Source organism: Patella vulgata, chromosome 6 (assembly GCF_932274485.2).
Source record: "Patella vulgata chromosome 6, xgPatVulg1.2, whole genome shotgun sequence".
Lineage (NCBI taxonomy): Eukaryota > Metazoa > Mollusca > Gastropoda > Patellidae > Patella > Patella vulgata.
The window spans coordinates 9,922,662-9,947,037 of record NC_065884.2 but is presented as its reverse complement, the minus strand read 5'-3'; the positions used below and the strand labels follow the sequence as shown (position 1 = coordinate 9,947,037).

The 24,376-nt window shown below is 34.8% G+C and overlaps 1 protein-coding gene across 1 annotated transcript; it reads left to right on the top strand.

Moving 5' to 3' along the window:
- Positions 1 to 42: 42 nt before the first annotated feature.
- LOC126825129 (telomerase-binding protein EST1A) lies at positions 43 to 21,402 on the top strand. Its single transcript, XM_050554623.2, has 18 exons — positions 43 to 130; positions 2,001 to 4,200; positions 4,967 to 5,131; positions 6,540 to 6,723; positions 9,457 to 9,674; positions 10,092 to 10,170; positions 10,776 to 10,886; positions 11,779 to 11,958; positions 13,064 to 13,125; positions 13,869 to 14,014; positions 14,426 to 14,681; positions 15,513 to 15,714; positions 16,219 to 16,392; positions 17,014 to 17,154; positions 17,901 to 18,051; positions 18,403 to 18,614; positions 18,959 to 19,040; positions 20,801 to 21,402. Exons 1-18 carry the CDS (start codon positions 58 to 60, stop codon positions 20,929 to 20,931), a joined length of 4,767 nt encoding a protein of 1,588 aa, XP_050410580.1. The 5' UTR covers positions 43 to 57; the 3' UTR covers positions 20,932 to 21,402.
- Positions 21,403 to 24,376: the final 2,974 nt, after the last annotated feature.

Sequence of the window (24,376 nt, the reverse complement as noted above, 5' to 3'; positions counted from 1 at the left end):
TTTCCCCTTTTTAATATTTTCTATAATAAAGTTAGAAAAAATGGTTGATGAAGCAAAATGGCTTCTAAAAGAGAAGTTGTCAGAATTACTTATGATGATTTGAAAAATTCCATCATTTCAAAGAAAAACGGTAGTTATTCTTTAATTCTCCAATATAAGCCACAATGTTTTTTTCATTTGAAATGAAAATACAGCGAATTTTATTCGAATATTTACACACATTAGTATTGAGAATTGAGACTTCAACTTCACTTCCTTACTTTATAACTTACTTTAACAGTTTCTCTGATTTTCCTTTTTTTTTCTTTTTTTTGGGGTTCCAAGTTTTTATTTCACCAAGAACCATTTGTTTTCTTACTATCTCTTGTCGTCTTAACATTTGAAACTAACAACTTTTTAATTGTACCTGCATATATCAAATTATTTTTGGTAAATACCATGTTTTTAAGCTTTGTCTTTGTTGTGTAGGCCTATCACTGCAATATATCATCATGCCAGGGGCTACATGTACATGACATGTTTATATGATATGTAAAAAAATTATGTCTGTCAGTCAGTATTAAATTGTTATATATTACTTTACAAATTTATTACCATTAATTAAGTTATTGCATTTGATTGCTATTAGTTGTTTACGTCTTTTGAAAGTTTGTTTAACTCAATATGATCAATATCATCCACAGTCTTCAACATTGAAAACACGAATTATTTAAATTTAAATTAACCTGATGTTGTGATCTTACCGGGAAAAGATGGGCTTCTGATATTTAATATTTAAGACAAAATAAATATTTTAACATTGGTACACAAATCGTGTACCATAATGCATTTCAGGCCCATTTTAACAAGGAACTTGATGAATGAGGCTAGACATATTCTTATCTGGAGAGCATGCGCAATAAATACTATGTAGACTGGAATAACCAGATGCTAAAGATTGCCATTCGATTGAGACTTCTGGCATATTTCCGACGAACGTAACTGATTTGAAATTAGAGTAAAAACGGAAACGATTGAATGTAAATCAGTTTATATACATTCATATTACATTATTATATCCGTTGCGACCCATTTGTGTCAATTTATAGGTTCCAAATATAAGGGATTTAGCTCCTTTCATATGGATTGCTTAAATTTATTTTTAAAACAAATTATGACTTATATGAGCCACTTCGAGTGTCATTAATGCTGTAGGCTTACATTTAAAGTAGACCTGTCACCCCTGACTTTATCTGATATGATATGCCGCCAGTTTATTCAAATAGAATATGTATGCATGTATGGCCCAAAATGGAAATACATGTATTTTGGTTGGATATTTATTCAGTCATTGTTTTTTAAGGCGAGCGATCGCTCTCGAGCTCCTGCTGCTCACCTGAATGTCAACCGAGGAGGGATTTTTTTTTCCCTTGCCTTAAACTGAAAATCGCTCTCCTTTACAGTCATTTGGGGTTTATTATCATTCATGAAACCAGGAATGCAGTTATTGATCTTAACCATTTCCCATTCACATAACTAATCCCTCTCCTTAATATCAGATCACTCTCCTTAATTTCTAAATCAGTAAATCACTCTTCTTATCAAAACTGGTAGAGTTTTTTGAGGGGAGCGATTTTTTCAATTCGTTGATTGAGAGGAGCTTTTTTTGGCTCTCCTCTGAAATACAAACAACAACGACTGTTTATTGGTGAAAAAATAGGTCGAGAATGAATATAACAGTACTCTGCATTTCAACGAGAATGAGTTTTTTCTTGGAACTAGAATGACTTTACAGTTTCAAAATAATCTACACTTCAAAACTTTATATAATTCTCAATGAATTTCAATCATTGGCATAGCCACATAGTGAAACAACAGACACACATGAAACAGTATCAAATGAATAATAAGTAATAATTCTCTAAATTCAAAACAGGAGGTGTTTTATCTCTAGATAATTTTTGTTTCGATGTTCCCCCATTTACTTGCATAATTCATTTGTTTATATTTCTTTGTTCTAGAAAAAGCTAAATCTAATCGAGATGAAGATGATAGTGAAAAGAAACCTTCGAGATCTAAACGACCAGCCCAACAAATCTATCGACCTGGTGGAGCATCCCGATTACAAACCACAAAAACGGTTGATACAAAATTTGTCGGGGAAACAGAGTGGGATGTAGATACCACCAATGTTGCCTTTGACAACAACAGCCAACCTCCCAGTAAAGAAAGCAGCATGGAAAGAAACTTTTCAGAAATCACAAAAAATATTCAGTCACTAGGTAATAATCCACATGGAGATCTGGACGTGCTAGTTGATGGTAAGAAAGAAAATATGAATAAGAATAAAAATGAGGAATCTGCAAAAAAATCAAACCTGGATAACAGACGTAAGAAAAGACCTGATATACAAGTCTATGTGCCAAGAGGTCGACTGTTAGAGAAAGAAGATAAAAAATTAGAAGAGAACTGGGATTCCGATATAACAACGGATGTTGATAATATGCGAATCAGTTTCTCAAGCCAGGATGCTCTGAGTCCTAAAGTAAACAGAAGACATTTACCAGGTTCTGATTCCCCCTCTGTTAAAAGATCCATTATCAGTAACAGTTCTATAACAAGCCCCACTAAATCTGAAAAGGAACAGTTTCAGATTACAAAATCGAACCAACCAAAATCTCCTGATGATCAATATCAGGAGGATTCCTCAACATTCGGACGACAGATTAATGTACAAGATTCATCTGGTGCTTTAAAAGTCACGGTAATTCATCCAGATCAAACAACGGAAAATAAAGCAGACGGTCCAACACCTTCCAGAAAGTCTTCGTATGAGGGTGAAAAGTGTAATACATTTCCGAAAAGCAAATACAAACAGGAACAGTTTCGTAAAAATAACCGCAGAAGTTCAAGTCCTAAACCAGGAGATTATCAACAAAGAGAAACGTACGGTCGGAATCGCCGGCGGAATTCTAACTCTTCCCAGGAAGGCGACACATTTTCAGAAAAGGGTGGCTATGAAAGAAATGAGAATTATGGGTACAGAGGTGGAGGAGGTGGTCGTCGACCAAAATCTCTCAAAGGTGGCAATCAGAAAAAATTTGCTGACCAGAGAGAACCAGAAAAGAAATTTCAGGTGAAAGGAATAACAGAAAGGATGTTGAAAGAAAGGGATAAGTTAGAATCTGAAAAATATTTTACAGGAAAACGATTTTCAGCATCACGACACCGTGCTGGTAGTTTTAGCAGTGACATGAGCGTAAGTAGTGAGTTAAGTATTGATAATTTTGATGACGAAGAACACGAAGCTGCCATGCAGCGAGTTCTAGATTGGGGTGCTGAAGTGGAGAGGGAACTGTCGCAACAGGTACAGAATGAAGCTCAAAAACTGAATGAATATTTAGAAAGTTGCGTGGCTGGATATCCACCGCAACCAGAGAGTCCGAAAGAACCAGAACCTGCCGACCATCAACATCCCAAGGGTTATTCAAGTCTACCGAGAAATGACTATCGCGGTCGTAAAAAAGAAAGACGAAGGAATAGCAAAGGATCTCATGGCTATGGCAGTAATCGTAGTCGGGATTCTAGTTTAAGCAGCAATCAAGATGATGAAAATAATTTTCACGGAGAACGTCGAGGAAGACGACCTAAAAAACGCCATTCTTCTGCTGGAGCTAAAGTTCGACATCCGTCTGGTGAAAGTGAAAATCTGAATCTTAAAATAACTCTGGGTGGGAATGAAAGACAAGTGAAAATGTCCACTGAAAATCAACAGAGAAAAAATTCTGAAAGTCATTCTCCACAGGTGCATAGTGGGGGGTTAATTAGACTCACAGGAGGTAACTCAGGTCCACCCCATCCTCATTCTCAGGGACATGGTCGTGGCCGATATAGGGAAAGTCATTCAGACACGTTGCCAAGGCAGCAAGGGAGGGGACGAGCTGAAGGACGAGGGCAAGGAGGTCAGAGGATGTTGTTTGATCCTAATAACCCCAAAAAACCTATTGTAATAACTAATTCTAAGCTGAAGTTTAATGATCCCGCTTCCTCTAGTCCTACATCACCTGAAAATGATCAGGCTTACGGTTATAATCATGGTTACCATGACACATCACCTGGTTACCAAGACAACAACCCTCAACCTGGTTACTATAACTACCAACAGTCTCGCAGTGATCCAAGACTCGAAGGTTCTTATGATAGAGGACCATATTCTAATAGGTAACCTATTTTATATTTTCTACTTCAATTGGAGAAATATTGAGAATTATCTCAGTATTTAGTACATTCAATATGGCTTAATCGTTGTTTGGTACAAACCAGGTCATTTTGGGAATAACATATTTTAATAATTTTAGACGAGGGGAGGGGGGGGGGACCAGATTATCAAGATAATCTGTAAGGTTATACAGTCGACCCTGCTTCGTGTCCTGTATAAACTCATGATTAGCATAGATAAGGGCTCCTTTATGATCTACAGGATATATATTAGATCCCTCCCCTCACCCCCCCCCCCCCCTCCACACACACAGACATTGACATGAAAACTAGCAATTAACCTTATCAAATCATAAGTCAGATGGTTCATTAACTATCGAGAAATATTATTCACTCATTTGGAGAGAGGGGAGTTGGATAGTCGAATGGTTAGCACGTGCACACTGTATCATAAGGCCTGTCATTGAGTCAACAGGCATGGTTTCGAATCCCTGGTTGTACGTGACAAGGAGTGGGGTTGCCTGTCCAACCACGTGGGTTTTCTCCGGGTCCTCCGGTTTCCTCCCACTGCTAAAGACCCTATGCGCAAGCAAATTATTGAAATAAAATTAAAACCATGTTAGTCCCGAAATGGCCTAGTTTGTGTCGAGTGGACTTAAACTCCATTTCTCTCTCATTCTCTCTGTCTCTCTCTCTCATTTGGAGAGAATTTCATTCACATGCTCCTCAGAGAAATTTTGTTTAAAAATTGTAAAATTTCTGCTTTCAGTAATGGAGATTTTGACCAGTTGATCTCAACAATGTCTAGACATCGATGTCAAGTTGTAGCGCAGCAGTTATTACATGAAGCACTGCAGATCGATAATCAGTTGACTCATATCTTAGCTTGTCGAGTTCATGGAGAAGATGGTTGGAGAAATATACATCGTATGAGGTTAGCTCAATTAACTCAAATCTTTCTGAAAATATTTTTTGTTTAAGTGTATTGAAATCACGCTCAATGACCATCTCAGTATGACAGGCCAGTCACGTGATGAATTATCCGGTGTGATTTCCCCTTGTCGGTGGTGTAGGACAGAGGGCCTGGCAAGGGACAACATGTATTGTTCAGATGGGATGAAAAACTGAGGTGCAAGTAAAAGATCCCTTGGCAGTTTGAATTCGATATAAGATTAGGCCATATGCCACTGTCCTGTCAAAATTTTCCTCATGGCACACTGTATGGCATATGCCTGTCTTCATTAGCCAGGTCAGCGCAGAACTGTGGGACGTTAAACCCCATTTCATTTCATTTCATTTACATCAGTCCTGCAACTGGTCTTAGTGAGATTTCACTGTAGACAGTACAGGATTTAGGGTCTCAAGATCTATAGGGTGCCACTGATCAAGGTGTACATATAATATTTGACACTGTCATAGTCTTTCTAACACACACTGTACACTGATATACCTATTCGCTTGGCAGACGGAAGTCTATAGCTAGGTTCTCAACATTTATAGGCGGCCACCGGTCAAGGTGTACATATAATATCTAACACTGTCATAGTCTTTCTTACACGCACTGTACATGTATGTACATACACAATACCGGATATACCTATTGGCTTGGTAGACTGAAGTCTAGGGTGTCAACATCTATAGGGGGCCACTGGTCAAGGTGTACGTTTGATATTTTACACTGTCATAGTCTTTCTAACATACACTGTAGCAGTCATTGTTTTTTAAGGCGAGCGATCACTCTCGAGCACTTGTCGCTCACCTGAATGTCGACCGGGGGGGGGGGGGTCCCTCCCCATAAAATTGAAAATCGCTCTCCTTTACATAGTCATTGGGGGTTTATTATCATTTACGAAACCAGAAATGACCCCATTACATGTACTTATTGATCTTAGAACCATTTCCCATCCACATAACTAATCACTCTCCTTAATATCAGATCACTCTTCTTAATTTCTAAATCACTCTTCTTATTAAAACTGGGAGAGTTTTTTTGAGGGGAGCGATTTTTTCAATTCGACTGCTGTAGTCATAAACATCTGCCATCATCCTGGGCTTTGCTCAGTTGTGTTTAAAATACTCTTCCCTCTTCCTCTAGTTGTGAGGGTGAGGAATGGAAGAGACCGCATAAGAGGAATAACCTAGGATCTCTTATTCATCTAAATCTAGCATTGACTGTACATGTACATTATATTTTTAAGTGCTTTGTCGAAACTTGAACGCAGGAAAAGTTTAGACTACATGTACATTAAATTTTGTTCGTAATAATGAAATTTGGTCATAATTTAGCTTGTGTGACGTGCGATATAGATTTGCTACATATACCCAGTATATTTTTTTTGCAGACATGAGTTAAAGGGCAGATTACAACAAGTTTTGTTACTGGACCCGCCATTGGCTAATAAACACAGTATAGAACAGTTACTATGGAAATCAGCATATTATCAAGTTATTGAAGTTTTCCGTAAAAACCTGGTAGAAGAATCTGATGATCATACTAAAGCTCAATTATTACAAATACTACAGGAGGTAAGTTTAACCATTCTGATGTATTACAAATACTACAAGAGGTAAGTTTAACCATTCTGATGTATTACAAATACTACAGGAGGTAAGTTTAACCATTCTGATGTATTACAAATACTACAGGAGGTAAGTTTAACCATTCTGATGTATTACAAATACTACAGGAGGTAAGTTTAACCCAATCTGATGTATAACAAATACTACAGGAGGTAAGTTTAACCATTCTGATGTATTACAAATACTACAGGAGGTAAGTTTAACCATTCTGATGTATTACAAATACTACAGGAGGTAAGTTTAACCATTTTGATGTATTACAAATACTACAGGAGGTAAGTTTAACCATTCTGATGTATTACAAATACTACAGGAGGTAAGTTTAACCCAATCTGATGTATAACAAATACTACAGGAGGTAAGTTTAACCATTCTGATGTATTACAAATACTACAGGAGGTAAGTTTAACCATTCTGATGTATTACAAATACTACAGGAGGTAAGTTTAACCATTCTGATGTATTACAAATACTACAGGAGGTAAGTTTAACCATGCTGATGTATTACAAATACTACAGGAGGTAAGTTTAACCATTCTGATGTATTACAAATACTACAGGAGGTAAGTTTAAACATTCTGATGTATAACAAATACTACAGGAGGTAAGTTTAACCATTCTGACGTATTACAAATACTACAGGAGGTAAGTTTAACCATGCTGGGCACTGGTTCACAAAGCATTCTCAGACTTAAGTTAAGAATTTACTCAAAATTGTTTGCCTTATTTTAGCTAAAATATAGTCCTTTTTAAAACGTTTGTTGTTTTAATGTATCAAATACATCAATAAGGAACTATGTGCAAAGTTTTGTGTTTCTGGATCAAAGATATTTCTCATAGACAGTGATTGAAAGTTGAGTAAATTCTTAACTTAAGTCTAAGAATGCTTTTTGAACTCGGGGCCTGATGTATAACAAATACTACAGGAGGTAAATTTAACCATGCTGATGTATTACAAATACTACAGGAGGTAAGCTTACCATGTTGATATATTACAAATACTACTGGAGGTAAGTTTAACCAAATCTGATTAAGACACAGATCCTGTTCGTTTCATTTTTTATAGTTTAAAATTTTGATTTACATGTCTTTACTACACTAGGATCTGGAAGAGTTGTTATATAATCTGCGTTCTAGATGACGTGAGGTATTAGCCAATGAACCCATCTGTTACGGCGACTTCGGGATGATGTGAGGGATTAGCCAATGAATCTGTTTGTTACGGCGAGTTTTTGGTGTGAGGTACTGTGGGTAACCCTCTAGACATTAATTAAATGTCTGACATCATAGGGTCAAAAGCCACTCGTATGACCCCTGACACAACTTCTCGCTACAACTTATCAGATCTTCATGCAGTGTAGGCCATTGAAAGTATAAAAAAGGAAACAAAATATAGATCTGTATTCTAATCAGATTGGGTTTAACCATGTATTTTGTTGATGTTTAGAAACAAGATCATGAGTGATAACTGTTAAGTCGTCATGCCCTGATGCAGCATACTCCTAGCAGTGTTTCGTTTAATTAGACCTAATCCCACTTAACACTGCTGTAATGGAAGCAAATTTCTGTTCTAAATTATGACTGGTCAATTGTCTGATTAGTAACAAACAATACCTGACTGCATACTAATATTATTCGGCTTTAAACAGAGCTCCAAATTGGACCAAATATGTTTACATAATGTTACGTCACGACTCACGATATTTATAATACCCAATTAACCAGTGCATAACAGAATGTTGCAGAAAAACTAATTCCGTGACAAATGGCTATAATGTAAACAATACTGTTTACAGACGAACAATCCTTTCACTGTTTTTAATACCTTAAATCACTGTCCAAAATTTTAGAAAAGATCCCAGATTAAACAAAGAACTGTCATGTTTCTGTACATGGGATAGATTTGATTGAATGGGAAGAATAGACACACTCCCTCAAAAACCCAAGTATCAGAAGTCAATCCAGCAATGGCCAGAGAGGGATTTCTCGGGCCATTGCTTCAGGAATATGTGATGCAGTAATATGGCTAGACTGTAGACAACCCTTACCTATATAATTGATACTTGGTTTTGGGAGCCACGGTGGCTCAGTGAGTAAGATGCTGGCTTGCTAACCTGGAGGTCCCGTGTTCGATCCCTGCATTGGCCAAGAAAGTTCATCAGGATTTTCCAGCGTAATTCCCCCTTTTCAGTGGTGCAGGATAGATGGCCTGACAAGGGACAACCTATGGTCGTTTGGGTGGGATGAAAAACCGAGGTATCGTGTACACATTGTGACATGCACGTAAAAGATCCCTTGGCAGTGGGAATTTGATACAAGAGTAGTCCGTAGTGCTGCTATCCGAGCAAAATTTGTGGTATGCACGTAAAAGATCCCTTGGCAGTGGGAATTTGATACAAGAGTAGGCGGTAGTGCCGCTATCCGAGCAAAATTTCCCTCTTAACACACTGTGTGGCATATGCCCGTCTTCATTAGCCCAGTCAGATGTTAAACCCCCTTTCATTCATTGATACTTGATTTTGTTTCACAGAGGAATAGCTGTGAATTATCTAGTGACCGTATATTAGTTGTGTGCGGTTTGAAGTGGTCATTGGAGCAGGCGTTTCAGGCAGTTTCGAAAACATGGGTAGTCAAAGATTTTATGTACTACATTCATTTTGTGTTCGTTTTTATTTTTAGGGCACAGATTTTTTTGAAGGCTTAGTAAAGAGAATGCAGGCTGTGTATAATTTTGATCTGGAAACATTTCTGGATGCCAACCAGCCTCCTCCTGATAACGTAAACAGAACAGTTAAACTTTGTCTGGTTATTGCACAGAAGTTAATCATATGTCTTGGTGATATATCACGATATCGAGAACAAGCCAATGAAACAACTAATTATGGTCGAGCTAGAAGGTTTGTATTGATATCAGTGCTGCTATCAGTCGCATAGCTAACAGAAAGTGGAGAGGTACAGTCCGGGCGGCACATGTCAAGCCCCCCCTGCAAAAATTTTCGCCCCCCTGTGAAATAATTGTCGACCATAGATATACATTGTCCGTCAATTTTACAGCACCCCTGAGAACACTTCCTGTCCCCTCGTTGCTCTGAGCTAGTTACAGCCCTGACTGTATGTCATAGATGTAATAAAAGAGATCATTATGTATAATATGTAACGATATTAGTCAAATAAATCAATAACATTTTCTTTATCTTGATATTTTTTAATATAAAATTTGATGTACCATTTGAGTTCATGTGGCTCCTGAATCAAAATAACAGAAGATTTATCAATAGGGTTTTAATGCATTCAAATATTTTTATATTTTCCAGTTGGTATATGAAAGCTCAGCAGTTGGCACCAAAAAATGGCCGTCCATATAATCAGTTAGCAATATTAGCCCTTTACACGGTATGATGATTATGTTTATTTTTGAAGGGAGAACTCAACTCTTGCAGTTTTTCTAATGATTTATTCATTCATTTTAAATTTAACCCATGCACAACCTGAAATGCTAATTTATAGGAGAACTCGATTCATACTGTTTTCTTTTAAAGGAAAACTCAACTTTTGCAGTTTTTCTAATGTTTTGTTCATTCAGGTTAGCATAACCTGAAATGTTAGTTTATAGGAGAACTTGATTCATACTGGTCTCTTTTAAAGGAAAACTCAACTCATACTGGTTTCGTTTAAAGGAGAACTCAACTTTCTATGTTTTATTCACTATTTGGGTTAATTTGAATTTAACCATGCGCCATGGATTTAAAGATATCGAATGTTAAGCGTATTTATTTGTGATTTTTATTTATGATTTCTATAGACACGTAAATTATAGAAGAACTAAACTTTTACTGGCTTCTTTTAAAGGAGAAAACAGCTCTTTATGTTTTATTCACTATGTGGGTATAATTTGAATACAACCATGCACAACGTGAAATGATATTGCATCAACTTTGATTTAAAAATATCCAATGTTTAGAGTATTTATTTATGATTTTTATTTATGATTTCTACAGAGACGTAAATTAGATGCTGTTTATTATTATATGAGAAGTTTGGCAGCAAGTAATCCTTTTATCACAGCTAGAGAAAGTTTGATGTCATTATTTGATGAGGCTAGGAAAAAGGTAAGATAAAGTTCACAATTACCAACTAAAATTGGGTGCTTTTGCACATACTAAGAGTAGGGGAGTTGGGTGGCGGAGCGTTGCATAAAAAGATCTGTCATTGAGTTAAGTGGCATGGTTTCAATTCCCAGCTTGTACGTGACAAGGAGTAGGGTCACCTGTCCATTCTCATGGGTTTTCTCGGGTCGTCTGGTTTCCTCCCACTGCTAAAGATCCTTGCAAATTAATAAAATAAAATTGAACCATATGTTAGTCCCAAAATGAGCTAGTTTGTGTCGAGTGGACGTTAAACTCCATTTCTCTCTCTCTTTCGTATTGCACTATGTTGGCAGAGAAAGTTCCTCATACAGCCTTGCAGAAACAACATCTAGTTGTTCGGATGGCACAGAAAAACCACGGTCGTGTGTATACCTTGGCATTTATGTAAAAGAACCCTTGACAGTTGCTTTCTGGGCAAAAGTTACTTCATTTACTGTATTGCATCTATATGCCCGTCTTCTTTAGTCTGGTTGGAGCAGCATGTGTGTTGTATCATAAAGTCTGTCATTGCGTCAACTGTCGTGGTTTCGATTCCCAGGTTAAACATAACAAGGAGTAGTTTTTTCTCTGGGTCCTCCAGTTTCCTCCCACTGCTAAAAGACCCCTACACACAAGCAAATCATTGAAATAAAATTGAACCAGAAATGGCCTAGTTTGGATCTAGTGGGCATTCAACCCCATTTCTCTGTTTCTCACTCTCTCTCTCTCGTTGGAGCAGAAAAGAAGGACATTAACCCCCTTTCATTTCATTTGTAGTAAGGCTGTCAGCAGTTTACATACACAGTTGTTGAATCAATCCTGACTCAGGACAATTTTCCCCAAAATAACTTTAGTATTTGTAAATATTTTGCAGTCAGAGTTGGTAGAAAAGAAGAAAGAAGAGGAAAAAGATTTGAGACGTAAAAAAAATGAACAACGTCAGCGAACGACGAAACATCGTATTGAGATCTGGGTATCACCAGATGGCAGCAGTACTGAGAATATGGATTCTGAGACACCTGAAGAAGATTTATCGCAACTCTCTGGTATTGAGGTATCTACATCTATCTTACATAATACATCATTTCATTATCATTTATGTTACATAATGCATCATTTCTTTATCATTTATGTTACATAATGCATCATTTCATTATCATTTATGTTACATACTGCATCATTTCATTATCATTTATGTTACATACTGCATCATTTCATTATCATTTATGTTACATAATGCATCATTTCATTATCATTTATGTTACATAATGCATCATTTCAGTATCATTTATGTTACATACTGCATCATTTCATTATCATTTATGTTACATAATGCATCATTTCATTATCATTTATGTTACATACTGCATCATTTCATTATCATTTATGTTACATAATGCATCATTTCATTATCATTTATGTTACATACTGCATCATTTCATTATCATTTATGTTTACATATTGCATCATTTCATTATCATTTATGTTACATAATGCATCATTTCATTATCATTTATGTTTACATATTGCATCATTTCATTATACTTTATGTTACATACTGCATCATTTCATTATACTTTGTTACATACTGCATCATTTCATTATATTTTATGTTACATACTGCATCATTTCGTTATAGTTTATGTTACTATCCCAATTGTTCATTTGTCAAACCATATAATTTAATCCAAACTGACGAAAACAGAACTAAAATATCAATCGTAGATGATCTACCGGCATGGATTCAAACAGATCCTGTATTTTTTATATCAACAAAAGATGCCGAATTTTGCAATGGCCTGTTATATACAGACTATCATTGTTGGTCTACAGCCTTCACGGTTAGCATGTGCGCGCTGTATCATAAGGTCTGTCATTGAGTCACCTGGTGTGGTTTCGATTCCCCGGTTGTACGTGACAAGAAGTATGGTTGCTTGTCCAACCTCGTGGGTTTTCTCTGGGTCCTTCGGTTTCCTCCCACTTCTTAAGACCCCTACGTGCTAGCGAAAATTTGAAATAAAATTGACAGCCTTCTGCATTTGGTTGGTCTGTAAGGTAATTTATTTATATAGTTCCCCCCCCCCCCCACCACCAGCCCACAAAAGATGTTTTCATCAATATAGTGTTTAAAATGTAATTTTATTTTTATCTTTTTGCAGTTAAATAAACGATTTGTTTTAAGTTTTTTGACTGTTCACGGGAAGCTGTTTACAAAAATAGGGTAAATATTTCAACATTTGTTAATCATACTTGGAGAACGAGTTACTATTTAAGGCATTGTAATGACCATTAAAGTAACGATTTGGATTTGTATTTTTTGGAAAATATCAAATTTCTCACTGCTTAATCCACGCTAGTATGTACTCAGATTGATTATTTAACACTAATTAAGAAAACAAAATCATAATACCAACAGTAGATAATCTCCTGGGTTGTATCAAATCAGATTTAAAGGAGGCCCATCAATTGGGTTCACAGTAAATAAAGATGGCAGCCGTCTTGTTAGATAGGGAGCAGCAATATAAATCAATGTAATTTCAATTTGTCATATCTCAATCTGATTAAAACACAGATCCTTTCGTTTTTTAGTTCAAAATTTTGTTTTACTTGTCTTTACAACACTAGGATCTGGAAGAGTTGTTATATTACCGGCGTTTTTGTTGAAGTGAAGAATTAGCCAATGAAACGGTCTGTTACGGCGATTTCTTGGCGTGCTCTGCATAGAACTTTGGGTAAACCAATAGAAATATCTACACTGATTGATTAATCAATGTCTGACCCCATAGGGTCAAAAGCTGCTCTTACGACCCCTGACGCGACCTCCTATTACAACTGGTCAGATCTCCATGTAGTGTAGGCCATCGGAAGTATAAAAAAACGGAACGAAATATAGATCTGTATTTTAATCAGATTGGTCATAACTCTGTTAATACTGAATGGAATTTGTCATGTTTATTATTATAGGATGGAATTATTTGCGGAGAGTTGTGGACAAATGTTACAAGAATTCAGTGTATTATTACAACATTCTCCGTGTGTCATCAGTAGTCACAGATTATTACAACTCATGGCTATTAATATGTTCGCTATAGAAAATACAGCACTTAAAGGTAAATATAATGTCTAATTAATAGTTTAGATAACATTTCAGTCCTAAAGAAAGACCTGCAATAGGCAGATTTAGCTCTTGCATAATATATGTTTAATGACATTTTCGAGGGGTGTGTGTGTGAATGGCCGAATCGTTAGCACGTACCATACGGTCTGTCATTGAGTCAACTGGCTTGGTTTCGATTCCCCGGTTGTACGTGACAACAAGGAGTAGCATCGCCTGCCCAACATCGTGGTTTTCTCCCACTGCTAAAGACCCCTACGCACAAGCGAATTATTGAAATAAAATTGAACCACATGTCGGGTCCCGAAATGACTTAGTTTGTGTCGAGTGGCCGTTAAACTCTCTCTCTCTCTCTCTCTCTCTCTCTCTCTCTCTCTCTCTTAATGAAATTTTCTCTCTATTACAGATGAATCATTAGAAGATAGTTGTCGTTCTCTTTTACAAGATTATTCTGTACAGATGGGCCTTGATATGTTTGGTTTATTGTGTGCTAGATGTGCTGAACTTATGACCTCTCACCTCCACTCACCAGACTATCCTGCCGCACTTATGAATGAAGATTTACATCAGTTGACCGCTGGGGTCAAAGTTTGGACTGACTGGATGATGTGTCATGCTGGTTTGTGGAATCCCACTCCAATGCCTCGTCCACCTGATATAGGGTTTGTTTATACTATATTTATGTTTTGAGACAGAGTAGACCTTTAAAGAACATCTGTTTAACATGTGCTACTGGGTTCATCTGTTAAAACTTGCCACTGGGTTCATCTGTTGAAACTTGTCACTCGGTTCATCTGTTAAAATTTGTTACTGGGCACATATATTAAAACTTGTCACTGGGTTCGTCTGTTAAAACGTGCCATTGGGTTCGTCTGTTAAAACTTGCCACTGGGTTCATCTGTTAAACTTGTCACTGGGCGCATCTGTTAAAACTTGCCACTGGGTTCATCTGTTAAAACTTGTCAGTGGGTTCATCTGTTAAAACTTGCCATTGGGATCATCTGTTAAAACTTGTCACTGGGTTCATCTGTTAAAACTTGCCACTGGGCGCATCTGTTAAAACTTGCCACTGGGTTCATCTGTTAAAACTTGTCAGTGGGTTCATCTGTTAAAACTTGCCATTGGGATCATCTGTTAAAACTTGTCACTGGGTTCATCTGTTAAAACTTGCCACTGGGTGCATCTGTTAAAACTTGCCACTGGGATCATCTGTTAAAACTTGCCATTGGGTTTATCTGTTAAAACGTGCCACTAGGAGCATCTGTTAAAACATGCCACTACATGTAGGTTCGTCTGTTGAAACTTACCACTGGGTGCAGCTGTTAAAACATGCCACTACATGTAGGATCGTCTGTTAAAACTTACCACTTGGTGCAGCTGTTAAAACATGCGATATTGGAGCAATTCATCAGCTAATCACAATAAAGAAATTAAGTCAGCCCCAAACTGTAAGGTGAAATTATTTGAAGATAGAATAATATTTTATTTTTCAGACCTCAGATTGATCCATGGAAATGTACTGCTGATTTATGTAATATATTAAAAGATGTCGACACGTCGCATATTAAATTATATCGACATCGCAAGGAAAACTGTGACCCTATAATATTGAGTGAAGATAATCTAATGGCAGGTTTTGTTCCTATGCTTGGTGCTCCTGTAGAAAGTTGTTTTGTACATTCTACTGTTGATAAGGTGAGTAAACAAACAAGAAATCAAAAAATACTTGCCCCGAGTTCACAAAGCATTCTCGTACTTAAGTTAAGAATTTACTCAAAATTGATCACCTTATTTTAACTAAAATATAGCCCATTATAAAACTATTATTGTTTTAATGTATCAAATACATCAATAAGAAACTATGTGCAAAGTTTTGTGTTTCTGGATTAAAGATATTTCTCATAAACAGTGATCGAAAGTTGAGTAAATTCTTAAATTAAGTCTGAGAATGCTTTGTGAACTCGGGGCCAGGAAACACTCGATCGAATGCTCCTGTATTTTATTTTGAACATGTGATCATTTTATTTTCATCATGTGATCTTTTTACTTTGAACATGTGATCTTTTTATTTTGGACATGTGATCTTTTTGTTGTGGACATTTGTTTATTGTAAAGTGCCGTTGAGCACACTTCATGGAAATTGTGCTTTTTAAAATTTCTTAATAATAATAATAATGATATAATTATGATATTTTGTAGGAAATAGCAAGAGACAGTATGAGATTGGAGAAGTTGGGTTTATTCAGTGATTATTTATGTGGTATCGAACCACCGATGTTGGCTTATAATGTAGAAACTAAACAGTATTACTCAGTAGCCCCTGTTAACAGATCAGAGAATGAGCAAGCTGATGATGAATGTCCTGATTCAGCGGTAATTATAATAACAATAACAATATTTGTATTGAGCAACAATTTAATCTGGGGGGTTGGATGGCCGAATGGTTAGCATAAGGAGTCAACTGGCATGGTTTTGATTCTTCGGATGTACGTGACAGGGAGTATGGTTGCTTGTCCAACCTCATGGGTATTCTCCGGGTCCTCAGCTTTCCTCACACTGCTAAAGACCCTTACGCCCAAGCGAATTATTGAAATAAAATTGAACCATATGTTAGTCCCAAAATGACCTAGTTTGTGTCGAGTGGACATTAAACACCATTTCTCTCCTTCTCTCTCACAACTCAATCCACTAGGAAATAGTCTTGGCAACAGAAAATAATCTCATTTTTAATTGTTAATGATGATGACTTAAGATAGTCACTTTTGATTTAAAAATTGACACAGAATCACATTGTCTAATTGGCACATCCAGTAAAAATTTGCCTTTTGATGAATGCTTTGGATGAGACAATAATACTACCTGGATTATTGAAATCATCTTGTGTGGAGATAATATTAATTTACCTGTTCCTTCGTCTATTAGACTATGCTCTGTGGACTTCAGGGCTGTTATAGTCAGAAGATGTTATTATTGACCTATAAATTAATCTTATAGTCAGAAGATGTTATTATTGAAAGTGAAGAAGAAACAGAAAACGTGAGTGGTGATGAAGATCACGTCCGCCATTTAAAAGCTAAACGAGAACATCTGAAACGTAAAGTGAAAGAACGATCTCAACATAAAGAAAATGTCGAGGTTGGTATTATTTATTTTTCTTAACATAACATCTAAATAAATATATCGTTAATGAGGTTAATGAAGGATGATAAGGATGGGCATTGTTGGAGGTGATCGATGTTGCTGTGTATTTAAATGAACGGAAACCATGGATTGCGTCACCTGCCTCACCTTATAGATTTACTGCTAAAGATCCCAGTATGACATATCATATATGGCAGGAATGAATGACATAATGATATATCATATAAGGGAATACCTGACATAAAGATATACCATGGGAATACATGACTTAAAGGTATATTATATGTGCAAATTCTGTCAATTCTAGATCTGTATCACTCGATGGGAATGCATGACATAAAGATTTACCATATATGGCAGTAATGCATGACATAAAGATATACCATATATGGCATGAATGCATGACATAATGATGTACCATATATGGGAATGCATGACATAAAGATATACCATATATGGGAATGCATGACATAAGGATGTACCATATATGGCATAAATGAATGACATAAAGATATACTATGGGTATGCAAGACATGAACATATACCATGTATGGGAATGCATGACATAAAGATATACCATATATGGGAATGCATGACATAATGATATACCACATATGCAATTCTGTATCACGCGATTACAATCCCATCCATGTGGAATGTTCTGGAGTAACAATTGAACATACCTGAAGATAAACCATATGTTAATCCCAGAATGATATTTATTTTGTTTTATATTCCAGGCATTGCTGGATAAAGATCGCCATAAAAAGATAGAATTAGAGATACATCCACGATTCCTTGTGCCGGACACAAATTGTTTTATTGACCATTTTAACCCTCTCATCTCTATATTAGAGAGTAAAAAATATACCCTAGTTATCCCCCTTGTTGGTAAGTTATATATTAGTCTTAAAATATTAGAATATAATTGAAAAAAATTATTTGGCTTAATTACTGTACATAAGAAAAGGATATGTCCATGGAATCTACAAAGATAATCAAGACTCATACAATAATAGTGTTGTTATTAGCCAATGGGGTTACTTCATAGCAACTGTCTGGGGGGTCACAGTGGCTAAATTGGTAAGATGCTGGCTCGCTAGCCTGGAGGTTGACTGAGAAAGATCATCCAATTTTTCCGGCCTGGTTCCCCCTTGTCAGTGATGCAGGATGGATGGTCTGACATGGACAGCTGTCTAGTCATTCGGATGGGACTGATCTGTGTTTTATTTATATTAACAGTAATAAATGAATTAGATGGATTAGCTAAAGGAGGTCGGGAAAGCCAGCATGACTCTCGTGAACACTCCTCCATGGTGCAACAACATGCCACTACAGCAGTACAATATCTTGAATCACAATTTCAACGTAAAAACTCACATCTCCGAGCTCAAACATCCAAAGGCTCGATCCTAGAGACAATTGCTTTCAGAAGTGAAGAAATTGATACAACCGTAAGTAATAATTAATTATCACAATTGTACCATAATTATTATATTAGCAGATGTATATCTATTTCTGTGGTCTATAACTTGCAAGTACTTGTACTTGATGTTATGTCTATATAACATGCAAGTACTTGTTATTATAACTATTTCTGTGGTGTATAACATGCAAATACTTTTTATTATGTCTATTTCTGTGGTCTATAACATGTAAGTTCTTGTTATTATCTCAATTTCAGTGATCTGTAACTTGAAAGTAATTATATTATGTCTATTTGTTGAGGTCATTATGTTATTATGTCTATTTCTGTGGTCTATGACTTTGAGGTAAATGTTATTATGTTTATTTCTAGGGAACGAATGACGATCTGATTTTATCTTGTTGTTTACATTATTGTAAAGATAAAGCCAGAGATTTTATGCCCAAAGAAAAAGGTAAGTTTATTAATACACAGCTATTGTTACACTAATAAACTCTAAACACAAGTTCATTAATACATCTATGGTAATTTATTAAAGATGCAGTATGTAAAATTAAAGATGCATTTTGGGAGATTAGATAACAAGCTGGCAGTTTTGATTCTGATAGTTAAAAACTAGATAGTGTAAAGGGAATTTACTAAAAATTTCAGTCAAATTGATCCACTCTAAACCAAGAATTTAGCGATTGAATTTTGGGCCTAGCCTCGATCATCATTACTAAATTCGGTACAATAAAAAGCATAGTTTCGATTATCCATTTCTTGATTTAATCATTAATGAGAGTTGGGCAGCAGATGGCATCCTAATCCAGTAAATATTGCAGGCTAGCGATGACATCGAGAGTTGATTATGGTCTGGATAGGTTAATTAATGTCTAATTAATAATTTAGATAACATTTCAGGCCTAAAGAAAGACGTGCAATAGACAGATTTAGCTCTTGCGTAATGTATACTTATAGAGCTGTCTGTTCTTGCTATAATAGTTCAAAAATAGATAATGTAAGAAAAATATATATAGAGAGTTATTCGTGGTTGAAGATTTCAAGATATAGTCTTGATTGTCAAGTAACAATGATACTATGAATTTTTTTTTTGATTATCCATTATTTAATTAGATTATTAAATGGCAATCGTTTTTCAATCCGTTCAAAATGATTATGGGATGTTAATAAATCTCTAATTAATAATTTATATAACATTTGAAGCCAAAAGAAAGACCAGCAATAGACAGATTTAGCTCTTACATAATGCATCTTCAACATGTACGACAAAGACAGACTTTGAGATATTAGTTTAATTTCTTATGCTCAAATGAGATAAACAATTATATTTGTCAATGCTTTGGAACAAGATAACTGTAGTTCTAATTGAGTGAGAGTGATTAAACTTGGTGTATAGATTCATTACTAATCATTCTACCGGTACTCGGGTTATACAGAGTGGTTATCAATTTGATTAATAGATTCTTTATAAAAATGATAAATGTGCAAGTAATTAAGATTAGACCTAACCCTGGTGTTTAATAAGATAGCTAAAAATAACTCAATCATGTTTAAACTTCTCTAACATACTTTGTTCATTAAAAAAAAAAAAGAATTGGCTCAAAACTTTAGCACCATTGTACTCTAAAACTAGAGACGGATAGTGTAATCACCATATGAGTACCGATAATCTGCATTTGAAAAGTTCTATTTTTCAGTAATTCGATCCTTCTGCATAAATTATACAAATTAGGTAATTTGCATATTTTTGCAGAAATATGTATTTTTGATTGAATAAGTATTTTAGTGAAGTTTGAACATGATTGAGTTATGTTTAGTTATTTTAGACTCCAGGATTAGATCTAACCTTAATGAGTGTCATCTGTTATTTTTCAGGATTAGGTCTAACCTTGTTGAGTGTCATCTGTTATTTTTCAGGGTTAAGTCTAACCTTGTTGAGTGTCATCTGTTATTTTTCAGGATTAGGTCTAACCTTAATGAGTGTCATCTGTTATTTTTCAGGATTAGATCTAACCTTGTTGGGTGTCATCTGTTATTTTTCAGGGTTAGGTCTAACCTTAATGAGTGTCATCTGTTATTTTTCAGGATTAGGTCTAACCTTAATGAGTGTCATCTGTTATTTTTCAGGGTTAGGTCTAACCTTAATGAGTGTCATCTGTTATTTTTCAGGGCTAGGTCTAACCTTAATGAGTGTCATCTGTTATTTTTCAGATGCCCCAGTTCGACTGTATCGGGATGTTGTGTTATTAACAGATGATAGGAATTTACGTCTGAAGGCTCACACTTGTAATGTACCTGTCCGAGAAGTGGCATCCTTTAAAAAATGGAGCAAAATTAGCTGAAACAACATTACAGATTAAATTGATACTATTTTTATATCTGAAATACAGCTCTATAGCGCCAAGACCTGTTGTCATGGAGATGTGCGAAAGGCTAGCCCTGAGTTATTGTTTACCCAGAATCCCCCTGTTTATGACAGTTCCTGTTAGAAGTTGTAACCTTAGATATTGCTAGCTCGGTTTGGCTTTGCTGGCCTGTTGAACGCATGAGATCTGCAGAATTATTAACATTTTTAATACCCCAAACCTTTAAACTTTTTTGTAGAATACTTTTACATTTATCATGTAATTTATCCGACACCGATTTGAGTTTTTATTCTAAGGGAGCACCGATTAAAATTTTGCTACCTATTCCTTTGGTGAAAAAAAATTTAAAACAAAATTATTTAGTTGCTCTTCTAAGAAGCTGCCTTTAAGTTGAGATTTTTTTTAATTTTAAAGACAACGTTGTTCAGAGGACTGATATCACCAAGTCTATCAAGATTCAAAGAATTAAAAAAAATAATTGTGGATTGGCCTTAATTAATAAATTACAATACACCTTAAATATGCGAACATTAAGTAACCATTATGTTGATTGTTTAAGAAGATATAACAATTTTGGTTTGACCTTAATTAATAAATTAAAATAAACCTCAAATATGTGAACTTTAAGCAACCATTATGTTGATTGTTTAAAAAGATATAACAATTATAATAAGTGACTTTTAATGAATTTGAACTGATACGTTAAGTCCAGTTGTAAGTTGTTGGTTTTGTAATGGTGTTTTACTTTATTTGTATATATAATGGATTTTAATAGACCGTGATAATTATAAAATTATCTGTGCTATAAAGACGTCAATATGACTTAAATTAGGCAAGGGTCTAAAATCCTTTTTTTCAGCCCAGCACATTCATTAATTTGAAAGATTTGCACCATTGAAAGCATGTATCAGTGCATTGACTTGAAAAACTTTCACCATTGAAAGCATGTATCAGTGAACTGGCTTGAAAAACTTTACACCATTAAAATTTAGAATCTCTGATTATCATTGGCTCAATCTGATTAAAACACAGATCCTATTTCGTTTTGTTTTTTATAATTCAAAATTTCATTTTACTTATCTTTACTACATCAGGATCTGGAAGAGTTATTATATAACCCACATTCTGGATGATGTGAAAGATTAGCTAATGAAGCGGTCTGTTATGACGAGTTTTTTGGTGTGACGTGCACGGAACCCACTAACCCATCAACGCTGATCGGTTAATTAAATGTCTGAAGTCAGAGGGTTGTATGACCTCTGACGCAACCTACCACTTCAACTGGTCAGATCTTCAGGTAGTAGAGGCCATTGAAAGTATAAAAAAAGACGAAACAAACAAAATGTAGACCTGTATTTTAATCAGATGGTCTTTTGAAGGATTGTTAATATCTTACAAACCACAATATTTTGAAAGTTGCATCTCGAAAAAAGAATATCGGTTCAAAAATGGTTTAATTCTGTTCAGTATTTATAAAGATACGACGAATTAAAAATTTGTCAACATTCAGGCACCCACTGCAGACGACATAAACAAGCCAGCACCACCTATGTTTTCTCATAAATCTTTTGATGGACCTCTTTTTAATCTACCGTTAATATCGTGATTTTGTTTTATTAATTAAATGTTAAATAATTAATTTGAGTACAGTTTAGCATGGATTAAGATATGGAGAAAATTTGATATTGTTTCCAACATGAAAAAACTTGCACCATAATAATTTGATTATGCACAATTTACAGATATAGTTTTACCAGCTTAGCCCACAGTTTGAACAGGTGATGATAGGCTGATGGAATTAAGTTACCTGGAAAAAAGGAATGAGGGAAAATTTAAAATGATAGAAATAGTTTGCAATGAAACGTTTATAATGTTTGGGAGAATTGAGTTAAAAAAACGTATTAAAATACCCAAAATATCTGGGATTATAAATGAAGGGAGATAAAGCATGGATAGCCATTTGTATTTCTTTGTAAGGTTGATATTTAACAGCGCTCTGATTTCATGGTCAGTGAAATTGACTGTAAGTGAAATTGACTGTTAATGAAATTGACTGTCAGTAAAATACTGTCAGTGAAATTGACTGTAAGTGAAATTGACCGTTAATGAAATTGACTGTCAGTGAAATTGACTGTCCGTGAAATTGACTGTTAATGAAATTGACTGTCAGTAAAATTGACCAATTGGAGAAGTTACCGGTCAGTCAGTTTACATGCCACAAAAATAAATAACCCAAAGAATCAAAAACACTTTAGATATATTTTAAAAATTGGAATAATGCTAAAAATTAGATTTCAAAGATTTTAACCTAAAAATACAATAAATACTGTAAAAACATTAAAAAAAATATATTTTAAAAATTGGAATAATACTAAAAATTATATTTTAAAAACTTGGATAATACTAAAAATTATATTCTATGGCAAAACAAGAAATAGCTTGCTAATCTGAGATCAACAAAATACGTCAGAATTGTCTGATTGACAAAATCTGGAAGTGGAATTATTATAAATGAAAGAGTGTTGATCATATTAAAATAACACGGTGCTTCTTTCACCCTTCCTGTATACTCCTAGAGAAAAATATTTTTCATAAATTAAATAAATTGTTAAGATTTGATTCTTGTAAATAAATCAACTACAATTTTATTTTCTGTATATAAATGTTAAAGAGTTAAATATATTTGTAAAGTTTTAAATATTGTAAAATATTTTGTTGAATATACTGTCTCTCTGTTTATAATGATACTAGTTTTATGCTAAACATATACTGTGTATATTCTCTTGTATTGGATCAGTAGTTTCCAAACTTTTTTCTTTTTTTTTGCCGCTGGACCTTAATTTTAAAAAGCGTGGAACTCAAACCTATATTTTTGACTATTAAAAATCACAAATTGTGGGATAAAGTAAGAACTTATTATTATTTAAAAAATTAAATAAAAAATAACTGATATTCTCTAAATTTGTACAGTTTATTAGATTATTGGTTTCCGAACGTTTTTTTTTTTTGCAACTGAACCTTTTGACTGTGACACTTTAAAAAGCGTGGAATCAAACCTATATTTTTGAATATTAAAAATCACAAATTGTGGGATAAAGTGAGAACTTATTTATATTAAAAAAATAAATAAAATATGAATAAAAAATATCTGATTAATTTAAAAGATTCCCTAATGGGGAGAATGATTCTGATTCTTAAGACTCCAGTCTCCTCTGGAAATTTGGATTAATGTTGGATAGTTATATATTTTGTATTAAATTTTATCTCGTAGAAGACGTAAATTTTTTGCGGAGTCGGAGAACACATTAGGTATACTGCTCTATTGACCTTGAATTATAATAACTTTATGTAATCTCTGTGTATTGGGCGTATCGAGATGTAATCTTTTTTTTTTACTTAAGCTTTAGAATTTTTCTGACTA

What these genes read in the sequence shown, in the direction of transcription:
- LOC126825129 (XM_050554623.2), top strand. Translation starts at nt 58, where the DNA reads ATGGCTTCTAAAAGAGAAGTTGTCAGAATTACTTATGATGATTTGAAA. An exon ending in CGCAACTCTCTGGTATTGAG is followed by an intron (nt 11,959 to 13,063) that starts GTATCTACATCT and finishes ATCTTTTTGCAG; the next exon opens with TTAAATAAACGATTTGTTTT. An exon ending in ATGAATGTCCTGATTCAGCG is followed by an intron (nt 16,393 to 17,013) that starts GTAATTATAATA and finishes TTAATCTTATAG; the next exon opens with TCAGAAGATGTTATTATTGA.